The sequence below is a fragment of the Trichogramma pretiosum genome, unplaced genomic scaffold (assembly GCF_000599845.2).
Source record: "Trichogramma pretiosum strain Unisexual culture from Peru unplaced genomic scaffold, Tpre_2.0 scaffold84, whole genome shotgun sequence".
NCBI lineage: Eukaryota > Metazoa > Arthropoda > Insecta > Hymenoptera > Trichogrammatidae > Trichogramma > Trichogramma pretiosum.
The window spans coordinates 190,413-214,035 of NW_019640790.1; the positions used below are offsets into that span (position 1 = coordinate 190,413).

Genomic DNA, 23,623 nt, shown 5'->3' on the forward strand with positions numbered 1-23,623 from the left:
GAAGACAAAATTTCCAAGAAATCAAAAGATCACCAAGATAGAAGCATTTGAAAATTGACAAAATTTCGATGAAATTTTTTGTTGCGATAATTTTTTTGAGTAGTAAACATTCATGTAATGAAAGGACTAATGCTGGAAATATATTAATACTTGGATATGAATAATCTTGGATTCAAGTATGAAATTTAAACATTGTCTACATCAATATATTTTACTTTAAACTATAAACACAGCAGAATAATTTTATTAAGCCTACAAAGAAACAGATTTGCACAAGAAATATTCGCATACCGATACCAAAAGAAATTAATTGCAAATTCATGAATTTAAAATTTATTTTCAAGTACATATTACCATAACTAGTGAGTAATTTAATTTTTCCAATATTCAAGGTTTTTTTAAATATTAGATGAACCATGCTAGTTTGGATTTACTCAATTATTTAGTACAAATTTTTTCAATGCAACCTTTACTGATACTATTAAAATGTTATATTAAGACGCGTGTGTTCACTAAAATTTAGTAGTCTATAGGAAAAATTAATTTCTCGAAAATAATTATTAATTCTTCCTGAAACAAAATGAACAACATATAAAATAAAAAGAGTTCAAATCTTTTCGCTAATGGAAGATTTATAACATTGTGAGCGAAATTATTTGTTAAAAAATATTCTGTATATAAAAACATAACTACTTGAGCTTAGAATAGAAAAAAATTTAAGACAAACTTGAAAAAAAAGTTTTAGAAAACTATTGAAAACCAGTTTTTTCACTTCTGACAAAATAGTAAGTAAATGAGTAAAACCACACATAGCCCAAGAGGGTTTTTTTCATGTTCATTGAAATACTCCTAGATATTATCGAATTATTCGCTCATTTAGTTTGTTAAAAAATACTTAAAACCAAGTGTTGAATTTTTAAAAAAATTTTCCTTACGAAATAAAATGTGAAATTTTAATTGTACGTAGTTATGGCAAATGTAATTGATAAACAGTGTAGTTTAACTTAATTTTATTTTAATTTCTTTAATCGATCATAAAAATATTATATCTCACGTTTAAAAAAAGTAAAGCTACTTTTAATGTTAAATAATTATAATGATAGGAAAAAGCCTTTACCTATTAAAATTTTTGATTCAGAAATAAAAATATTAATATTGAATGCACTGATCTCACTTGCATTACAAAAAGTAATGGCATATTAATGACGAAAATAGCAAAAGTCCTTCATTCAATAATTGAAACAGTTAAGTTCGATATGACTTATATAATTGATATAGTAGACAAATTTACTTCTATATATAGTTTAACTAGCAATAGTAATTTTTAAAAAATATGAAATTTAAAATAAAATTTGAAGAAATTAAAAATATGGTTGTTCGTTTAGAATTGACTAGATTTTAAATTTAGAAGTTTTCGAGTGGTAACTGGGCATAAGTTTGTCCCGAAATTATTTTTGGACATGGACGACCTTGACTTCGGTATATGCGTAAACAAATAAGCATGTGTATACCCCCATCGAGAGTCCTTCAAATCTTTATTAAGTGTTTTTAGAAAGATTATTCTGTAAAAATGCAATTTTATAACTTATATTATAAATTTCTATTAACCGGATGTTATTGAATCAACAATTATTATAATTCAAATCAAGAAATAAAAAGAGCCTAAAATATACATGTCCAGTTTTTTATATTCTATTTACAGTTATTTATAGTTCAATATGCGACCGCTTCATAATACTTTTGTTAATAATAACAATGAATAAATAAGGATATTAAACGATCAGCACCTATACGGATGTTTGAGGCATCCATAACTATCTCTATATCTGCCATAAAGGGTGCCATAAGAAACCCCTAGAATCTCTGCTGCCGTTTTCATCTCCAATTCTTTCGATTTAATTGCATCCATGACGCGTCGTGTGAAAGGTTCCTCCCAGAATTCTTGCCTACGACCTGTTGTGAGATATTCATTCATTTTTATAACATCTCGAAATTGTTCTGGTACCATAAAGTTTGAATTTTCACGACCTAAAAATGTTCCATTAAAATTTGACTTAGAAATGTTTTGATTTTCTCCAAATGTGATTGTTTTAAAAAATTAAATAAACTCACTTTTCTTTTCTTGATCAGCTATACAAGTAATCTATACATTTAAACATAAAAAGTAAGTTTATGAAAATTCAATCGATTTTTATGATTATACTACTAATAAAATAATTCTTACAATCGGCATTGTGTTTTCGTGTTCAGGAACCACATCATCGTCCCAACTTTGATCGCCTTCACTAGTTTCATCTACCTATTATATCATAAAAAAAAGCAAATTATTAAATTGTAGAAATTTTCTTACTTCATAGAATATAGCTAGGAAATACAGCTAACTTATATTGATACATTGTTTAAGGTAATTTTTATACTAAATTTTTAAAACAATTTGTTCAAATATTGAAAAGATACTTATAAAAACAACATTTGTTGTCGTGGTGGATAATTTGTGCTACTCGTGTTTTCATCAAATATTATTTTGGCATAATAGTCACTATGAAATCTGTGGTTAACAATCGAAGAGCTATTCATTTATGCCATATGCCATAGAAATTAATAAAAACTATTCCACATGTAATTGGAAAAATAATTGATTTAATTATGATAGAATTAAACTTACTTGTCCGCTTAAACTGGGCAATTTAGGTGTGAAAACATCGTGCACTGAAGGCGTATCATCAAGTGGAGGTCTACCACGCCGTCTTTGTTTTGGTGGTGTAGGATGTTCAGGCTCTTCTGTGCCCTCGCGTAAAACTGTTTCGACTCCGGGTGTTCCACCAGAACCCGGACTGTGATGCCCACTATTAGTTAACTCATTTATGCCAGCATCATTTCGCCAGCTCACTTCTGCTAATCCTTTTATGTGTAAATCTTCTGCAGTTTTCAGCAACGATGACAGTCTTGACTAGGAAATGATTATTTTTTAATTAAAATTTTTCATGCAACTTTTAATATTTACACATTTAGATTTTTCAGTGGACTTGTACAAATACCTATGACAAGTTTTGTTTATTCGATGAAAAATTATCATATCAATTGTTTATAAAAATTGTGTTAATTTTGATGAAAAATGAAAACCAATTTTGCAATTATATAAATTTTAAATTTGTCAATCGCTGCAAAAGTGTCTACTTATACATTCTTTTTAATTGTGAAAGTTGATAAATAATAAGGATTTGATAATATAATATTTGTTATACAAAAAAATTTCCTTCGTTGATCAATTAAGATTTAGAATAAGTTCAAGTGCACACAACGGTTTCTATTGCCGCTAGTGTAACTGTTTCTTGTGAAAAAACGCTCCAACAGCTATTCTCTTATATCTCAAAATAAAACAGACTTTCTAATCGAAGTTTGTAGTCAGTTATAATATTTATTTAAAATGTATTATAATTGAAAATGATCTTAACTTATAATTTGCATTATTTTTTTTTAGATTTTGCAAATAATTTGATACTTTTTTAAATACAATATAACAATGTACGACCTTAAAACTGCTTTTGACAGTACGGCTATTACAAATAATACGACTGTCAAATAATAGAATTAAGAAGAACCAACCGAAGGCTTTACTAATTATTTATGAAATTAGAGAATCATGATTTTTAACCTCTGAGCAAAAAAAATATTTTTATTTCTACATAGTTATTGTAAAGAAATATAACTTACGTGATCGATATTAATTTCGCCTTTATACATGAATTCAACAAGTGCTTTAATGTCCGAAAATTTTACGTCTTGAATCATGACTATCGTCGTATCCTTCTCTTCATACTGAGATAAAAGTGTATCGAAATATGTACTGCAAGCAGATAGAACGACCTGCAAAATAGTTAATAGATTTTTTAACTTAATTTTACTGAATTTTTTCGTTGCATAGATAAATTATAAAACAATGGAAAATTTATTTAAAAGCGTAATAGGTAAAAAATGAAGTTTTATAGATGTACAAATGTAATGTCTACCCATATGATAAATTCAAAAAATCATGTGCAGTCGCTTGCATACGGAAGTAGTTCATAATTTATTGTACGTTCATGCACTCTGTTAAAGCGCACACAGGATATTTCAATTTCCTTCGGTGCGTGTAACAACCTGCATAGCAGAAATAACGTTGCCATTTACCATACATAAGCACGCTCTCGTTGATAAATTTTTGAACAGTAATTTTCTTAATAAAAATGTACTCAACCAACAACGTTCTTTTCGTATTTCCTAGTTAAAATAGTTTCAAAGCGAAAACAGCTTTAACTGTTTAGTGAATTTGAACCTAATAACGAACAAAAAAATCTTCAACATACCCCCATCTACCCTATAATAAATTTTTCCAAATACGTATATATATACATTTCAAATGATACGATTTCCACTGTATATACATATTAACTATTTGAAATCTTACGGATTCTCACATGGAAAGTTACATATAGTTTAGAGCTGTCAATACCATCATCTTTGAATCTTTGCGATTAATATTATTTTTGAAAGGTACAAGTTTTATATTTTGCAGATTAATTAGTTAATCGTAAGGTTCTTTAGAGACTGATAACCAATTGCGGTTTTATGTGTAAAGCAAACATAATCTCGAGTTTTTTCTGTCTGCGGCTTTATCTGGCATGCATTCAAATATTTTTTGGTCGAAATAATACATTTTTTTGGCATCCACTCTTTCCATTACTACAATATTTCACGAAAATCTCTTATTGATATATTTTTTTAAATATATGATTTTTACTGAGGTGATTTATATACGTATGATTTCATAAAAAATATTCAGTAATTCAGAGAATATAAAAACCACATTTTTTTTCGACTTTTCGACAAATGATGAACATACTTGTAATTTTGTAAAATGTTTATAACTAAAAATTGTGGAAAATGCACGAGTAAAAGTAGTTAAAAATATTTTTATCTTTAAGTTTATTAACTATAGTAAAGTGTTTGTGTATAATGACCTACCGATTGATCGCTTCAATCAATTTCATCAAAAAAATGTATACGGATTCTTTGACTAGTTTTGGACGTTTTTTAACTGAAGTCGTTTCTTTCAAGATAAAAAATCTTAAAATTTAAAAACATGTTTGTTTCACATTTGAACATTGGAGAATTTTTTTTATCTTTACGTTTTTAAATGTTGTGATTTTTTATCTAAAAAAGTAAAAAGACTTCAGCTGAAAAGAATCAGTAATGAGAAAATTTAGGAATTGGTAGAAGAATACGTATACATTTTTATCGAATCTTTTGAAGACTTTTTAGAGTTGTGGCTATGTGTTAACGATTAATTATATTTTTTTCTACTTTTTAGACTCTTAGAATCAAGTGCGCAGAGTAAGCAACTAAATATTTGCGTGAACTTTTTACGTTTATTAGGTATTCAAAAATTTTTTGTATCTTTTTTATCTTTCAATTTAGATTCTTTTTTCAAATTTTTATTCGTAAAATTTCTAGATCTGACTCTTACAGCAACAAAGCTCAAGTTGCACATTTCTTTGTGATATTAGTAGTCACTAACCCGATGGTTTTTATAGTAGTTGAATGCATACGGTCGTTTAGGAGAAAATTTATTAGCTATCTGAAAAACAAATTAAAAAAGTTTGGTTTTCTTTAGATTCGGCATGTTTCTCAAATAATTCTATTGAGAAAAAAAAATAAATAAATAATCAAATCTAACGTTATATTAATAACAATGTACACTATAGTATATTTGATTATTTTAACAATTTGTTGTTACCTATCGATATATAATCAAGCGAATATAATTAGCTATTTATAAAACTAGAATATCGGTAATGATTAAAATTGTTCTAATAAAATTATCTTTGCATCATTTATAAACTAATTTGAATCTCTTTCTTTTTGTTACGCTTATATGAAAATTCACTGACGTTGCAGCGGTTGGTCTTTTTATACGCTACGCTGATGAACATAATGAGAAATGCGTGCTTACTAGCAAGCCCCGCATTTACTCATTATAATAAGAAAACTTCGCGTCAGTGTAAAAAAATACGTAATTAATATATACAAGAAAGATAAATTGCTAATGCATATGTTCTAATTTTCAGTCAAAATGAATTAGTGCCCACTGAATAAGTACTTACATCAAAATCAATTAGAAAATAAAAGAAAATTGGTAGGTGTTCTGTTTATAGAGACATACTTTTCGATTCCCCCAAAAAATGACTACATTTTGTGAAAACTGAAAATCAATGTATAGTATCATTTAACTCATTTCATGGGAAAAATGAATAGTATATTACACAAGAAGGGAGTAAAAGGAAAGAATTTTTCCTTTCTCCCGTGTTGTGTATACGATTTTTCAAACGCTTTGGGCGCGACACTAGGATTGTCTAACATAGAAGAGTCATAAGAACCTCGTTTCACGGTCGAAAGGTAAAAAAGGATGGTGTATACTCGCGGAGTTAGATTAATTCGGACCTCGAACATTTTAGATCGATTAGTCGCTTCCTGCAACGCGCAATGTACGTCGTGAAACTGTAGATTGCAAATTTTGGTGCGCGTATCCAACTTTGCGGGTGTACACGAATAAGATGACTAACCAAAAGTCTTTGCACTCTCGATACGCTTGGATTCGTAGGCCATCCGCTTTGCAGTTTGAAATAGTACTTTACGATACTAGTGGCATAATTAACACTTTGTGGCACGGCGTAGTTTAGGGCCCGAGTGGAGCGAGGGTCCTAATAGCTGGGCCGAAAAGTGTCTCCATGGCACGAGTATCGTACAACATTTTATAGCTTTGTGCTAAGTTCACATTTATGCCCCCTTTTCCGAGCCATGAGTCGCACTTTCTGTTAACACGAAGTGTGCTTAGCGCACGAGCGTATGCCACGCAGTGCTATAAAAAAACTATTTTATGCAATAGTATGACGAAAAACGTCTTTTTTCGCACATTTTTTAGTGCGCAAAAAGCGTTTTTGGACACTCGTGTGCGGTAAAATGTCTCATTTTGGACACGGGTGTGCGGTAAAACGTCTCATTTAAATGAAAGTACTTTTCGTCTACTATTGCATAAAATTTTGTATGCAACACGTACCCAGCTTTTTGCGCACAGTGTGCGGAAAAAACACCCACTCGTGCCGGCATAGCCGGCACTCGTGTCTTTTTCCGCACACTCGTGCCCAAAAACGCCTTTTGGGCACTTGTTACATAAATAACTATTCATACAAGTCAAAAAATTCAAATAGCTTAAGGTAACCTTAAATCAATGATACAATCACTGTGCGAATAATCGAATGAACTAATAAAAATCTATGTAACTCTCGGAAAGTAGCATTTATGAATGGGACAATAGTTTATTGGATTATCTAGAAAATTAACATTCAGAGACGTTACTTTTCGACGTAAAATTAAATGACCTATCGATTTGATACCTAACCTTTGATAAAAAAAAATACATGAGTCTTTAGAGACTATTTAAAAAATAAGTGATTATTCGTTTTTTCATAAAATTAAGTTCTCATGATGAACAGAGGTGACTGTATGTTTAGCAACCTGTCTTTAACATTTGTATAAATGTTTTGTATTTTCAATATCAAAGACTTATGTCTAGAATAGCCGCGTCGTCTGCTTATAATAGTTGAAGTGAAGTACAGCAAAATTTATGTCAAAAAGTATATCTTTGCATAATGATGTGATTAATAACATATATTAAGAGGTCAAATTCATCAGAAACATCGCCACTTTTCTATTTCATTGCTTACCATTAGAAATCAACAAACTTTAAGCTTAGAGTGTTGTATCCGTGCACTCTCCATGAGAGTACATATTAATTTCAATATAGTTAAGATCAATTTTTAAAAAAAAAGTGTGGTAAAAAATTCTAAAAAGCCCCATAAAGTTTTGTAGGGTACTAAAAATTAGTATTGAGCAGTTTTTTTATTTCTCGTCGTACCTATATATGACCACTGACATCCTTAAAAGCGCTCGTATCACACGCATGCGAAAATTTAACTCACTTTAATTAATTCTGCTGTTTTAGATGTTTCAATTTTGATATGGGATTGTTTTCATTCCTAATGAGCTTGCGCAACAACTATTATTGCAAAACTTTAGTATTAAATAATAAAACTTAAAAAATGACGTCCGACTAATAAAAAATTATTTTTTCTCATTTCCCCACTAAATGTCAGGGAGCGCTGCTATTTTGTAGGTATAAGTTATGCTCGCTTAAAATTTCGTTAACAAATGAAAAAATTTTGCATGAAACTTCAACTGCAGAGATAAAAAAGCTATTGATATGCAATAAATTAAACTTTTATTAAAGCATAGGTTTTTATTTTTGTGTTAAGAACTGTTAAATAGATTTAAATTTTCATCAAAAATGTCTATTATGGTTATGTTTAAATTTATTCACAATTCAGAATTATAGTTATTGTATCAAGTATAAAAATGAAAATCTAAAAATAAAGTGTATGTATATGAAAACAAAGGAGGTATATACTGGAACATAGGAAGCAGCTCATGTTGGTCATTATTCTATAGACCTTTCTACGGATTATACGACTAGATATCTCATTATTTATACAAACTGTATAAAACTGAATTTCCTATAATATGTAACATTTGCTATCTTTATTTTTCTTTGTATGACTTGGCTTATACAAGAAATCTATAAATACAAAGTGTACTTATTACATCATAGAACGTACTGTATACTCACTATAAAATTTTATTTCGCGGCAATTTCTTATAAAGTTTCATCTGATTGATGGACCTAGTTAAGGGGACAAGTTGGTGTTTCGATCTGATATTTGAAAATGACCATATAAATCGATATAGTTGAAAATGTTTTTCTTGATAGTAGAACATGTTCATCTGATTAACAAAAAAGCTCCTACCAAAGCTATGAAATCCTTATTACATTACTATTTTTATAATATTAAATATTGTTATTGGATACACTGACCACGCGATTCTGACTTGAGTTCTTCATTAATACTGATCTATGGGATTTCAAAATCTTCAGAAAATTATTTTGTTCCACCTAAGCGGAACAGAATTTGGAAAAAAAATTTTGCATCTCTTCCAAGAGCTTAAATATGGTATTAAGCGTTGATAAAATATTGTTGTTCTTGAAATAAATTGTATTTTCATACATACATTAAAATATGCATTTTTCCAAATTTTGCTCCGCTTAGGTGGAAAAAGGTACTTGTCTAAAAATTTTGAGACCTTATAGATCAAAATTTATGAAGAACTCGTTTTAGGATCGTGCAGTAAGTAATAAAATACAAAAACAAAATTTAGTATTATGAAAAAAGTAATGTAAAAAGGATTTCAGAGCTAGGGTAGGAGATTTTTGGTCAATCAGATGTAGTATGAAAATGTTTTACAATAAAGAAAATTGTTTTTCACTATTTTATATGGTCATTCAATGGTCATTCAATAATTATATTACTAGAATAAGTACTAGTATAATAAACATAATCTCATTTCGCATAAGTATACAGGATCAAGTTTAATTCTGAAATAACGAAAAAAGGCAATGTAGTTTTTCAAGAACTCAAGCAAAGTAGAATTAAAGAATTTAAAGCTCCCAAAAAAACAGCTGTATCTCAGCAAAATTAAGGAATGTTTTTATTTAAAAAGAAATCATTGGAAAGATGAGCCGACAACCTATCGGGTCATTTCAAGATGGAAATTAATGACGATTTAAAATTCTTTCAAAATATTTAAAATGATGGTCGGGGTTAAATTCTTTTTCACTTTGGATGCCTCTACATAAAGCTTTGAGCTGGGTTTTTTTCTAGGCAGGCACTAACGCGCGAAAAATGGAATCAAGCGGTGTCAACTCCAAAGTTTAATATAACTTGAGGGTTTATTAGATTAAGAACAAAATACTAACCTTTAACATAATAAAATAATTATGGATTTGACACCGCTTGATTCCACGTTCTGCACTTACGCAGTCGTAAGTGCGCGCGTAGAAAAAACGCAGCCAAACGCTCTAGAGGCAGCCAGTGTGTACGATTTAATTTGCATTGTAGCTTTGATAAATAGTCATCTTTGAATGTTTTCAGCTCCGCAGATTTAAAAAATTGCGTGAAAAAAATTCACATATTTTAAATCATCATTCATTTTCATCTTGAAAAAATGGCAAGTCTTAGTAACCGCGGAGGATAATATCTATACTCATAAAATTGTGAGTTTGGAACTTACTTTCTAAACAGATTATCTAGAGAACTCTAAAAAATGATTGTTTCGTTATAGAGAAAAGGACTTGACATTTCGTAATACGAATTTCCAAAATCTGAAGAATAAATTAATTTTTCATATTTTTGAAGATGTAAATGACCACCTCTGCTCCCGACCTACTTCGCCCCCCCCCCGCAGCGCACTTCATGCACAATTCCTTAATTTTACTTAAAGACAAATTTAAAGGTGTGAATTTTTATAATCGAATTCAATTTATAGAATTTACGAGGTCAGCTAAGTTTTTAAAACACTTTTCAAACACTTGATATTGAAAAAATGAAATCAATACAATAATTGCACGTGGATATAATACTTCTAATGATTAGTTAATGTATAGACAGACTTAAAAAATGATAGAGATAAAATTTACTTGTTATTTGATTTGTTTATTTTTCAAGGTTTTTTTAAGATTCAACTAGTAATTAAATAGACTATAATTACGTGTTTAATGACGATAAAAAAATTTTCAAGAAAATGATTCAAATTAAACCAAAATAACGAATTCCATTGAAAAATTCAGTGCAATTTAAATTAGATAATAATAATTTTATGAGTTTTTCTACAAAAAAACTTACTTTATGAGCTTTGAGAGATTTACCCTCACATGCGAGAGTCACATCGCAGTAAGCTTGACGCTCAAGTAGTAATGAAAACATAGTTTGTAAATTGCTATGATGGTATTTCCATCTCAAGCAATACTGCTGTGAATAAGCAGATGCGTTTCCAGTCATGTTGTTAGCACCGCTGGGTAGTTCTGCTTGACTACTGCTGCTCTGCTGCAGCATGAGACTATCGTCGGCAGCCAAGATGCTTCTTGTTATTAGACTTTTTGACAATAAAAGCGATGATCCCGAGTACGCCTCTTACCTCTACCTCAAAGGTCGAGGTTGATGAAAGTGGCCAAACTTGAAAACCGTTTCCACCTATCGAGATATTTTTAGTTTAGTAATATAAAGTTAATTAGATATTATTGATGAAAGAAAATTAATTTTCTAAAATTGAGTTTAATTAAGATTTTTTAAGTATCTTAAAAAAATACGAGGAGCGTGAATTTCAGTTGATTACTCTTTCAGCTAATTAGTACGTTAAAATGGGACATAAAAAAGGCTGTTATGTCTGCTCTTTAACGAAATTTTTTTTAGCCTCTACAGCAAACTAATGCTATAAGTATAAAAATTAATAGTATATTTTGCACCTAGGGAGTGAAAAACTGGAAAGTCTCAGAGCACGTGTAATTTGTCATCCGAGGCGAAGCCAAGGCTGATAATTACGTGCTCTGAGACTTTCATTTTTCGCAACATAGGTAGAAATACAATTTTTTGTGAATCCCCCAGCCTAAAGTAACACTTTCATTTCGCTCAACGTGAGTCAAATGTTACTTTAGGTTGGGGTGGCATAAAAAAGAATTAATCTCCTATGAGCTTGACAGAATTATATGCTAGATTATTAAAAATTTAAATAGGTTAAAATAATACTTTTTTAAATTTTCATCTGCACGTATGTCACCGATCTTGCCGCACTTTTCGTATGTTATAGTACGTGGTAAAAAGGTCACAAAACCAACATTCTAGACCTCCTCCCCCTCCTACTCTCCACCACCACTAGAAACGTCTATTTTCGATCTATATTTATTCTGAAGTCCTAAAGCAATTGAAAAATCTGAAAAAATTCATGAAAGTATTTATCAACAATCCAAACAACCTTGAATTTTTTCAGATTTTTTGAGTGCTTCAGGCCTTCACATAAAATCATTGAAAATTTCGAAAGTCCAGACACGCCGATAGGATGCAATAACCTATCTGAAATTTTTTTTTGTTTTTTATTTCATTGAAAAAAGTTACCTCAAATTTTTTCAAATTTTTTCGGGTTTGTAACCGTAGCTTTTGAAGCCAAAATCCACTTTTTTTAACGAAAATAATTTTTTTAGGACAATGCGGAGCCTCGATAAATGTGGAAAAAATTTCTTCTCATTTTGTTCATCAAAATACATAATCTCAAATTTTTTTTCGATTCTTTAATTGAAGGCGATAGCGTCTAGAGTCAAAAAACTTTTTTTGGACCAAATTTTTATCAAATTCAAATCAATTTTTATACAGGATTAAAATTTGATATCTGATTTTGAATAATGTATTTCTGTTGAAGATGTTCAATTCGTTCAGCCAATTATTAAAAAAATGTTCTTACGTAAAAATAAGTTGTTAATATTAATCATTGATCGAAAATAGGGGCATATACCTTACTTTTTTGGATTCCTTGTCAAATTTTAATAAATTTGACCTTCCATTTTTCGATTGAAGCCTCCTACCTCAATATAGAGCATCAAAACAATTTTATAATCCCTTAATGTCTTCAGAAATGTCTTCAGAATTTTGCATTTATCTTTGTAATGCGTACCTGATAAGTACCTTCATAAATTTTATCAGATTTTTGAATTGCTAACGGCGGGTCTAAAATGTGGGTTCTGGGACCTTTTGATCATGTACTATACTATAACATACCAAAAGCGCGTCAAGATCGGTGACATAGGTGCAGACGAAAATTTAAAAAAGTGTTATTTTGATCCAAATATATTTGCACCATGCTCACGATTTCGCTATTTTTTCTTTTAACGTCCAGGATGACGAAATTTTGCTTCGCTTGAAATAGTTATTTACGATAAAAGTGCCATAAATAACACATTTTGGCACGGCGTAGTTTAGGGCCCGAGCGCAGCGAGGGTCCTAATAGTTGGGCCGAAAAGTGTCCCCAAGGCACGAGTATCGTACAACATTTTATATTACTGTGTAAAGTTCACATTTAAGCCTCCTTTTCCGAAGCATAAGTCGTACTTTCTAGTACCGTCAAGTGAGGTTAGCGCACTAGCGTATGCGAGTGTGATGCGAACGCAGCGGTGCCAGAATGTGCAACTGACACAGAAAAGCGTGCCATAAGTCGCACATTCTGGCACCGCTGCGTTCGCATCGCACTCGCATACGCTCGTGCGCTAACCTCACTTCGCGCTACCAGGGGGTCTATCGCGGTAAGCTCACGTATGGCTGACGCGCGATGAGCACCTGTGAGATGTGAGATGCCGGCACGAGTGGGTGTTTTTTCCGCACACTGTGCGCAAAAAGCTGGGCACATGTTGCATACTAGTTATTTATGTAACAAGTGCCCAAAAGGCGTTTTTGGGCACGAGTGTGCGGAAAAAGACACGAGTGTCGGCTATGCCGGCACGAGTGGGTGTTTTTTGCGCACACTGTGCGCAAAAAGCTGGGCACGTGTTGCATACAAAATTTTATGCAATAGTAGGCGAAAAATACGTTCATTTAAATGAGGCGTTTTACCGCACACAAGTATCCAAAAACGCTTTTTGCGCACTAAAAAATGTGCGAAAAAAGACATTTTTCGTCATACTATTGCATAAAAGTAATTATTTTCCATGCTGTGGACATCAAAAAGATTCTGCATGTACATAAGTTGACATAAAGTTTAATGCCCTTTTATAACCCGAGTTCAGATTTAAGATTTGATGCGTAGTTTAAAAGTTATGGTTGTTAAAAAAAAAAAAAAAAAAACGAATAATGTGTGCAAAACATCGACTTTGACAGTTTCTTTTCTGAGTGTTGCAACTCAAAATTCAAATATGATCAGAGGTAATGATGGGTGTAGAAGTGAGTTAGGGAATTTTTACAGATTTTTTTTTAACTACTTTTTTCAGCAAATTGGCTTTCATGAAATAAAATGTTTATGCATATGATCATGCAAAAAAAATGCTTGTACAGATGAGAATTTATAACTTTTTACTCGAAAACCAATGAGTTTATGGAAAAAGTTTATGGAACAAAAAAGTCTAAGAATCGATTGAGGAACATTCTCAAATTTTTCAGAATTTTCAAAGACTATTTTTCAATTTCCAGAAAATACAAAGAATCTAATTTTTTAAAATCATCTCCAAAAATTCTGAAAAAATTTGAAAATGTTCCTCAATCAATTCCATCACATTTTTACATTTTCAAGCTAAGCAAAATTTCGTCATTCTGGACCGCTAGTAGAAATTTAGCCTTTCAGACCATCAATGAAACGTTTTCTTGACCATTTATTGGCCATTAAATGACCATTGGGGGAGTTGGCCAATAAATGGTCCAAAAATCGTTTCATTTATGCCGAAAAAGTGTTCTATTTCTACCAGGGACTTTAATGGGGTAATTGAAAATCAAAAGACCAGTATTTTCTGTCTGATCAGTTTAGGAAAAACAATTTTTTTTAACTAAAATAACGTTGATTTTTTGTGTTTTGGTCAAGACAAATTTTGAAAGTCTTTATTTTCGCGATGTTTCGTCAAATTTTTAGTATTACACGGAGTGAAGTTTACTCTCAGAGGATAAATAGCCTGATTAGGTTGAGAAACATTTCGAAAGCGCTGTGAAAACCAAAATAAAAACTGACAAGGTTAGCCTCGTTTGAGATAAAATAGTAGATTACGTAACGGGAACGGCACGTTACGCTCAGGCTGCAAACTTGATACTCGTGCAGATCGACAGCCGCCCCAGTTGCGTACACTAATTATCATTACAACGTGCGGAAAGTCGATTTTAAGATCGCCGGCCGTGCGCGAAAGTAACACTCAGTGATGAAAAAGCTTTGTTTTTACTTTAAAAAAATTGTTTTGCCGAAACAGACTGTTCTATTGATTTTTACTAAATTCTTGAGATACTTTAATCAAATTTCACCGGGACTAAGACTTGTAAGTGATTCAGTTGGTATTCTGATGTTAAATAAGGAAATGATTAAGTTATAATTTAATTAAAAATAATTAAAAAAAGCTTGCTTTTTTTTGTAAACTTAGTCACAATAATTATGAGTTATAAAATCACTAAATTATTCACATCGCTATTTATTGTACTTACAAAAGCATATGAAGGGGGGGGGGGGTCAGATTATTGTCATATTTTCAATCTATTTATTGTTAACAGTTGATGCCCTCCTTATCTGAAACAGAACACAATTTTTATATTTTATTGTAACTATCGAAAAATTAAAATATAATAACTTGATTACTTTTTTATATTATGAATATTTATTGAGATAAAGACAAGCGTTTAACAAACCACAGGATAAATTCTCATAAATTGATCATTCTTTCCCTAAGTTCTATTACAATTTTTCAGGAAATGTATTAACTTTATTCAGAGACCCGAAGTTGCTTTTTTAAAAATCGTAGATATTGACGATGTTAAAAAAACTATTTGCTCAGTCGAAGGGGCTTTAAAAAAAACTTCCAGTCCGAAAAGCTAAAAATGCTTTTTAACTGATAATTGGCCAAACATTTAGCCAAAGAGGGCTCATGCACTTCGAAAACTAGCTACTTTAGAGAAAAACATGATGGGTCTATGAGTCTAGAGGCCACGAAAAATTCGAGAGTATCGTGAAAGAACTTCGAAAAATGGATAATCACTAGTAAAATATTTCTTTTATTTTTTCCTTTTATTATTTTCATACAATTACATAGAATTTGGAATACCTTTTCTCAGCAAGTTGCTGAGCGAATGAATTTTGAAAGTAATAATTTAAAAAATCATCAACTTTTTACAGAGTAGATCATCTTCAAAAAAAAGATGTTATTTTAATATTAAACATTTCTTTTGTAAATTGTCTGAAAAATTCCACTTTTTGAAGTATATCCTCTTTATAAAAAAATCTCAATCTAAGAGTGAAATATAACGCTTTTGAAAATACAATTTCAAGAAAAAAAATTCTGTTTCACAAAGATATGTAACCCCTTAATTTACTATTTATAAACGAATAAATTTATAAAATTTTAAATACATTTATAAAAGTAGTTACCCCCTCCACCTCCTCCCAGTAATTGAAAGCATGAGCAGTGAATGGAAGTTTATGTTTATATTGATATTATTATTTGAGATACGTTATTTACTATCTCTCAATGGGAAACAAAAATTTTGAAATTTTAAAATATGCAATCGATTATCAGGAAAAAATCTTTTCCATAATTTGAATACCATTTTTTCAATTTTAAGGTGCCTATGAGCCTTTAAGGGAATTTCCGATAATTTAATGTTCATTTTTGAAACTATTTTTCCTCTGACCGTACAATCATTTATATTGTAATAATTCGAGTAAAATATTTTTGAGGGATTCCATAAAGGTGATACATTTTCTGATGAGCAAAAATAATAAAATAAAAATTAAATCACAGTCATAGCATGTGGTGCTTTAAATTTTATTTATTAAATAAAAAGTCGATATCAGAAGCTTAAATTGTTTTTTGCATTATTTTATCTTATCACTATAAAAAAGTAATTGGAATTATGTCGGTTCAAAGTAAAACAAAACATCTTTGAATGTCATTAATAGATAGTAATTATTGAAACACAAATTACTATAAAACGTCAAGCACACTATTATTCTAGATGAAAAACTATAAGGAAAAAAAATATTAAAACTATAAATTAATCATTTATAAAAGTACAAAAAGTTGTATTTAGTTGTATTTGTCCATAATAATATGACATGAACAGGGCTAATCAATAATGAAGGATACGGAGTACAAAGACTTAAAGGGCCGCAAAAGCAACATAATAATGACAGAATTTGTGAAAATGGAAAAGCGAATTTTCCTTACTGACTTCAAGGGCTTCTGGGCATTCAGCTGCTCCGGTAGAAGGGGTGAAAGCAGCAGTAAGGGCAAAAAGGGGAAGGGTGTATCACTGAAAGGGAGAATAAAAAGGGAGGCGTTGTGAACTAGAGAGAGAGAGAGAGAGAGAGAGAGAGAGAAAGGGAGAACGAACAGCAGGGCAGAGCAACGAATGAAAGGGAAAACTCACGCCACTGAAAGCGTTCTATATATCTATATAGATTTTGCTCTCCTCTTGTGTGAAGAAAAGTGAAAACGCACAGCAGCCCTTGCATTGAGGATAAAAGAAAATCAATGACCAAGGGAAAGGGAAATCTTGAGGGCTAAAATGGTTTGTTTTATAGTTTGAAAACAAATCTGCTAATTGAATCCAAATATACTTAAGAGTGTCATTTAAGAAATAATACACAGTTTGAAAATTCATTCATCATGTTAGAAAATTTCAAGAAATAACTTAATCCAACAAATTTGACCTCAATTTTGGAAATTCTAATAAGATATAAATCATGCATTTTCTATAAATTAGAACTGAAAAATTTGTTAATACAGGAAGAATTGATATCAAGAGATTCTTAAAAAGTATCCTTCTAATGTAGACTAGAACTTTTGAAATTAACTAAAATTTCAACTAATTCAAAACAATGTTCCAATTCAGTTTTTTGGCCGTTATCGATTTATTTCAATTAAGTAATTATCTAGCTATAAACTAAAACTCTTCTTTTTATTTTTCAAAGGTACAAAATTAATAATCAAAATTTTTGAAATTATCTAAAATTGCATAAATAAATTGTAACTTTTATTATTTTTTGGTTACAACCGGTATACTTGTCATATTTATCAAAGAACCTACATAAAGCAAAGCTTAAGTTAATTATGAATTACATCTAATGAAACATAAATTAATTTGATTAAAATTTACTTTCCCAACCCAAAATACTTTAATGATTCAAAATTCATCAAAAATAAAAAAATATTACATTAAATTGTTTAGATAAAGTTGTAAAAATTGTTGTATAATAACTATCGATTGAGTAAAAATTAAAGTTTTACTATTCATCTATGCAACTATGAGAAAAAATCGCTTAAAAATTGAGATAAGTTATTCTAAAATTTAAAAATTTATAACCCATTTTTCAGATTAATTTTCGAGTTTCCTCGGTTAAAATTATGAAGTGTTAAAAACATGCAATTTCTTGGAGCTTGAGAATGAATGAATTATATTAATATATATTACTGGGTGTGTGTACGTGAACATAATTGAGAAAATCAATTGATTAATTGAAATACATGAATGTTACAAGAACAATAAAAGCGAATACTTTTAAAACAATTTTATATTACCTTATCTAATCTGAGTATAATTTTCTACTGAAAATTTGTATTAATGCATGAATTTAAGATAATCGGCATGATCAACAAATACAAAATTGATGGAATTCATTTTTCTAATCGACAAACTCAAAAATGTCTTACATGATTCAAAGGTGTTTTTGGTTTCTTTGAATACTTCAAAATTTGCAAAATGAAATCTGTTATGATAATTAATCTGACTCTAAAAGAAAAAAATAGTTGAAACGTATACTTTTTTTAATTAGGGTAAACCGTCCAGTGAATGACTACCCACCAGTGAATGTCCGCTCGATGAATAATTACTCATAAATTGAATATACGAATGTTAATTTAATTTATAATATTTTCCCAACATTAAGCTATGTTATACGTACAGTTTTAATCAACTTTTGACCAATAAAATTGTATTATCTACAAATAAATAAATGTAGAAATTTTTTGGTGGGCATTAACTGGATGAGGTGGGGATTAACTCGATTTATATACGACCAGTAAATGACCGATTTTTTAAGAATACAATCATATACAGGTTAGGTTTGCCAATAATCTGGTTGTACTGATTTTTGCATAAAATCAATTTAAACAGAACGATTTGACCAGTACTGTACCAGTAACAATGATTTATGATTAAATTCGATTATTAAAACAAAAGGCAACGTTCAATTTCGATAAAACCTTGTAAAAAAGTATATTGGTCATTTACTGGTTGTCGCCCGGTCATTTATTGGAGAAAGTGGTCATTCACTAGCGTTTTCGTGGTGACTCATGAAATCGTCATTTTTAATAATATTAACGATGTTAAAATAATTTTTAAATATTTTTAATTGATACATCATTTTATAAGCTACGCGATGATCAATTCAGTTTTTTTTTTAATTGCAACCATTAAATTTTCCTAGATGTTCAAACATTGAAAAATAAAAATTCGGTCATTCACTGCACGATTTACCCTACAATCTTTATTCTAAAAATAATTAAATAATTTGACAATGCTGTAGCAATAAAAATGTATGGAAATTCAATTTCCCAAAGTCATAAAAATGATCGATAGATTAAGCCCACATTAGTATCATAATCATAGCATGAACATTTAATCCAATTTGTAATTTGTCACTAAAGAGGAGATTATTATCCAAATAACAATTAATTAACAAGTATTATAGTACTATAGCATGTTTTAAAATGTTAATTAAACTATTCTTCATAGTTATATTTATCTATTTGTCTGCTAATTGGCTACGATTTCTAATGTATCAATCTCACTCAAAGTCAGAATTTTTTGGTAGAGTGCAGAAAGTTTCTGTTTTAGTGATTTATGATTTGTATTTAACAAATAGACTTAATGTATTATATTAGCAAAAACGAAAAATAATAATATTAATAAAATTTTTTTATAACCAAGTTTGTAGATAGAACTCTAAGACTTGTACAGCCTGAATGAATAAAAACTTCAGCCTAATACCGATCAATATTTGTATCCAGTTTTTTGCATTCCTATTGAATGCAGTATCGTGTAGTGGAATTTTCATGTTTTTTGAAAATTTTTGAAAATTTTTTAAAGCATATTATGTGAATGGCTTTTTCGGGTTTGACCTTTAATTAACCTCCAGGCGATCGGCAATAACACTTTGGTGGCGTGGCCATGATTCGAACATATCCGAGGATCATTGGGGGATGATATGGAAGTATCCTACTAAAGTAGGCATGCATAAAATGTTCAAGTAAATTTTTTTCTCGTGGAGGAAGCAACATTTTAGAACTTGTCAAAAACTTCATGTGAATTTTCAGCAGTTTTTTATTATGAAAATAACCCCCACAACATGCACGATGAAATTACTGTATAAAACAGCCATAGCTATGATTTTTTTTAATTTCAAGAAAATTTTTGAAATCATAAAGGCAAGGCTCCATGTAACTTGAAAAATAACGGATATTTTAAAAGCGCAAAATAATTCTACAAACACATTTTCTAACTAAAACAATATGAGGAGTTGGTTTTTTATTTATTTTCACCTTTCAAAATCGAAAATCAAAAACTCGAAAAATACTGATTAAAGACTAAAATTTAAAAAGGTTAAAAAAAACAGCCCATAAGATTTTCTTTTTACATGAGTAATTGATTTTAATAATTTGTTTCAAAACAATCGCAGCAAATTTTCAATGTACTAACCACAAACAACGCGATTCACGCGATTAAAACTTTCTAGTAGTTCAAAAATTCACGAAAATTTTACTAATAATAGATCAATAACTAATTATGTAAGATTTCTCTATGACGGGAATTTCAAGTTTTGAATTGTTTATTCTAACTTGCCCTAAATGTATACAGTGCTTTCAATAATCCAACTCGTGATAGTACAGCTATGTACATTATCGCAACACAACACTAGCTTCACGTCATGTATTAAATTTATTTTAACCATTAATGTATTTATTTATCATATGTTTACAGAGTTAATTAATAATTATAAAATAACAAATTTTGAAATTTCCCGCTCACTCTAAAACTAACTTCACGACTTACGATAATGTCCAATCACAATCCTGAAAATCTCCCTACGCAAAACTACTCATGGCTTTTTTATAGAGAATTTAAAATTTTTATGGTACCAAATTACCGAAGCCATGTCAAAATGAAAATTTTGAAGCAATTTTTCTGAGATTTCCACTTGATATTTTTCCAATAAAATCACGTAGAAGTATAGAAAACAATAAAAGAAAAACATTCATGCAGCTTTAAAGAAAAATACTTGGGACAAATCTCAAAAAGTATGTTTGAAAATAATCATTTTAGCCTGGCTTTGTTATCTCCTTAAAAGAGGATTCATTAGTCTGCTAGTGTAAATACGTTTAACATGCAAAACCGTTTTTGAATGAGCGTCAATACGATACTCGGATCGTTAAAAAAAATTACAATTGCTATTTAATTTCAGCCAGTAACGTACCTATTATACTAGGCACTAGTCCTACATGCTAAGCGCCAGGACTTGATGAGAGCTGGAATCCAGAAGTAATCAAAATGAATTGTTTTGTCAAAAACAAATTTCAGCCATAAAACGACGGTCAGGCTCGGCGATGATACTCAATCATTGCTTGTGTGAGGTTGTGCGGCCGTTAGCTTTAAAAAAGCACGCGGAATAAATGTAGAGTGTAGACACTCGTGATAGATGTAAACACTACACTTGGAACACAACAGTCGTCCTAATCGACGAACTCGGTCACATATTCAGCTTTTCTCACACTCACAAACGACGCACATTCAACTTTGCACTCTATCCAGCCTCTTAACGTGTTTACACTCACTGACGCATCGGAAGCACTGCTATGTGATATATTTCTTTGCACTGCGTTGAAAATTCTGCCTAATATCTATATTTCTTTATCTCTTTTTCTTCCTCTCTCCTTTTCTCTCCCTCTCCTTCCTATCTCTTTCCTTTTCTTATTTTCTCTCTCTCTTTCTTTCTTGCTTGCTCGTAACGTGATTTGTACTTTTACACCAATATCTATTACAACAATAACAATAAAAAAAATAAAAAAAAATGACAAAAAAACAGAGCAGCGGCAGTAGTAGCAGCAGCAGTCACGATAACAGCAAAATTCGCAATAATTGATACAATCGCGAGTCTGAAGACTGCGTAACAGCGCTACTGTAGCTTATAACGGTATTGTAGCAAGTTGCGAAAAATGCACTGAAACACACATCCAGATTCAAGAAGTGCCAAGACGGCAGTCATAGCGTCGAGTAAGTAGTATTTTGTTGGATGGCAACGGGAGCTGCCTAAGGAGTCTCTCAGCTTTCTCGTCTTAAGAAAAACAATTTTCGTTGCGTAGAACTTTTTGTCACTCGATCGGTGAACGTTGGACCGATAATAATAACAACAACATCGTAAAAAAAATAATATAGATCGACGAGAGTACGAAAACAGTAGTTGAATCGAGTCTAGGAAAGTGCACAACTATCAGCGAAGAGTCAGCGTGAATGCCGTGTAAAAATTGCAGAAACACGTGAATGCCAAATGATCGGAGGTAGAAAACTATTGTACATGTAGCCGCGTGTTTATTGCCGGGTTGCACGTGCAAACTAAAATTATATTGCGAATCCGTGAACTACGGCGGCGCGCGCTGCACTAGTCTGTAGGCAGTTCGTAGCCGTCGTCATAGGCACACACAAACGCAGCCGCGCTCTCAGCCAGCCAGCGGTCGTCGGCTCTGGCTTGCGCGCGTCATCGCGTCTCTCTCTTTCTCTCTCTGCCTGCTCTTGTCCTCTCGCTCGCTCTACGGAAATTAAGAAGTTACGTTATAAAACGCAACGACCTACAATGCTACAAATGCCGCGACCCCCACCTCGCTCCGAGCATCCCTCCCCCAGGTGCGCGAATTTCTCCTCGAGCGCCCTTACCACCGCCACCAATTGCCACCGCCGTCGTAGTCGTCGGCGTCGTTTCTCTCTCGCTCGCTCTCGGCTCTCGGACTATGTCGAACAGGCAACTTCGTAGTCTGCCGCCTGCTACGTTCGCTGTGTGTATCGAAACTATTGTGAGTTTTGTGCAGCGCACGTATACGGCGCTACAGGCCGTTCGACGTACTTACTGTTTTTGCAACTCTGATAAATCCTCCCTACTACCTCGAGTCACCCACACTCGTACCCTTACTTGACTCGTGCATCTTTTCTTGCTTCGTTTTTCTACTTGCACAACTCGCAGAATTGTCTGTTAAGTATATTAGCCATACACATCAACGCATATCCACATACCTTTCCTTCCACTTCTTGGATAAAGCAGGCGCAGCACCGAGTCGATTCGATTCTCTCCGGAGCTGCTTCCTTCCCCTCTCATCATTTTTTACTCTACACCGACTTTGCTTATCTTTCTCTAGTACTCGACACTCTCCATCTGATTACTGATGTTTTTGCAACGAAAAGTAGCTTCAATTAATTCTCTTGTAAATATAAAATTTTGAGACGCAGCTTAAAGCTCCGTCAAAATGCAGCGCAGCTATCAACTTGCCTAGAGAATCCGGATTTATAAACAATACATATAGTACATGACATGTAAAATTACACTTTTCGAAATTAAACTTTTTTTCGATTAGATCATTAAGCTGAGAAATATATATTTGACTCATTCTATTATTGGTTTAATTGAATCATTGGGGATTTAGTTACTCTGACTAAATATTGAAATTCAGTGAAAATACATATAAATTAATGTTAATTGACGCATAAAAAATTAATCATTTCATCTATTACATATTTACTTACACTAAACAAACATTTCATTGAATATGAATATTTACTTAATCTAAACAATAGGTACTTAATTTGACTGAATATCAATTGAGTTAATGAAACGGAATGTAGGATTGAAATTAAATATTTTT

General features: G+C 31.2%; 1 protein-coding gene across 2 annotated transcripts in view; it reads right to left on the reverse strand.

The window, feature by feature from the left end:
• LOC106657979 overlaps positions 1 to 23,623 on the reverse strand; it is a 64,104-nt gene that overhangs the window by 3,356 nt on the left and 37,125 nt on the right. The window contains exons 1-8 of one of the 2 annotated variants that reach the window (XM_014379721.2): positions 21,190 to 22,506; positions 15,147 to 15,228; positions 10,833 to 11,180; positions 3,715 to 3,867; positions 2,666 to 2,950; positions 2,225 to 2,299; positions 2,113 to 2,143; positions 1,788 to 2,028 (exon numbers count right to left, since the gene is read on the reverse strand). In XM_014379721.2, coding sequence (XP_014235207.1) covers positions 1,788 to 2,028; positions 2,113 to 2,143; positions 2,225 to 2,299; positions 2,666 to 2,950; positions 3,715 to 3,867; positions 10,833 to 11,042 — 995 coding nt within the window. In that variant the 5' untranslated portion in view covers positions 11,043 to 11,180; positions 15,147 to 15,228; positions 21,190 to 22,506. Of the gene's footprint in view, positions 1 to 1,787; positions 2,029 to 2,112; positions 2,144 to 2,224; positions 2,300 to 2,665; positions 2,951 to 3,714; positions 3,868 to 10,832; positions 11,181 to 15,146; positions 15,229 to 21,189; positions 22,507 to 23,623 lie in introns of those variants that run through there. The other variant, XM_014379722.2, reaches the window with a different exon arrangement.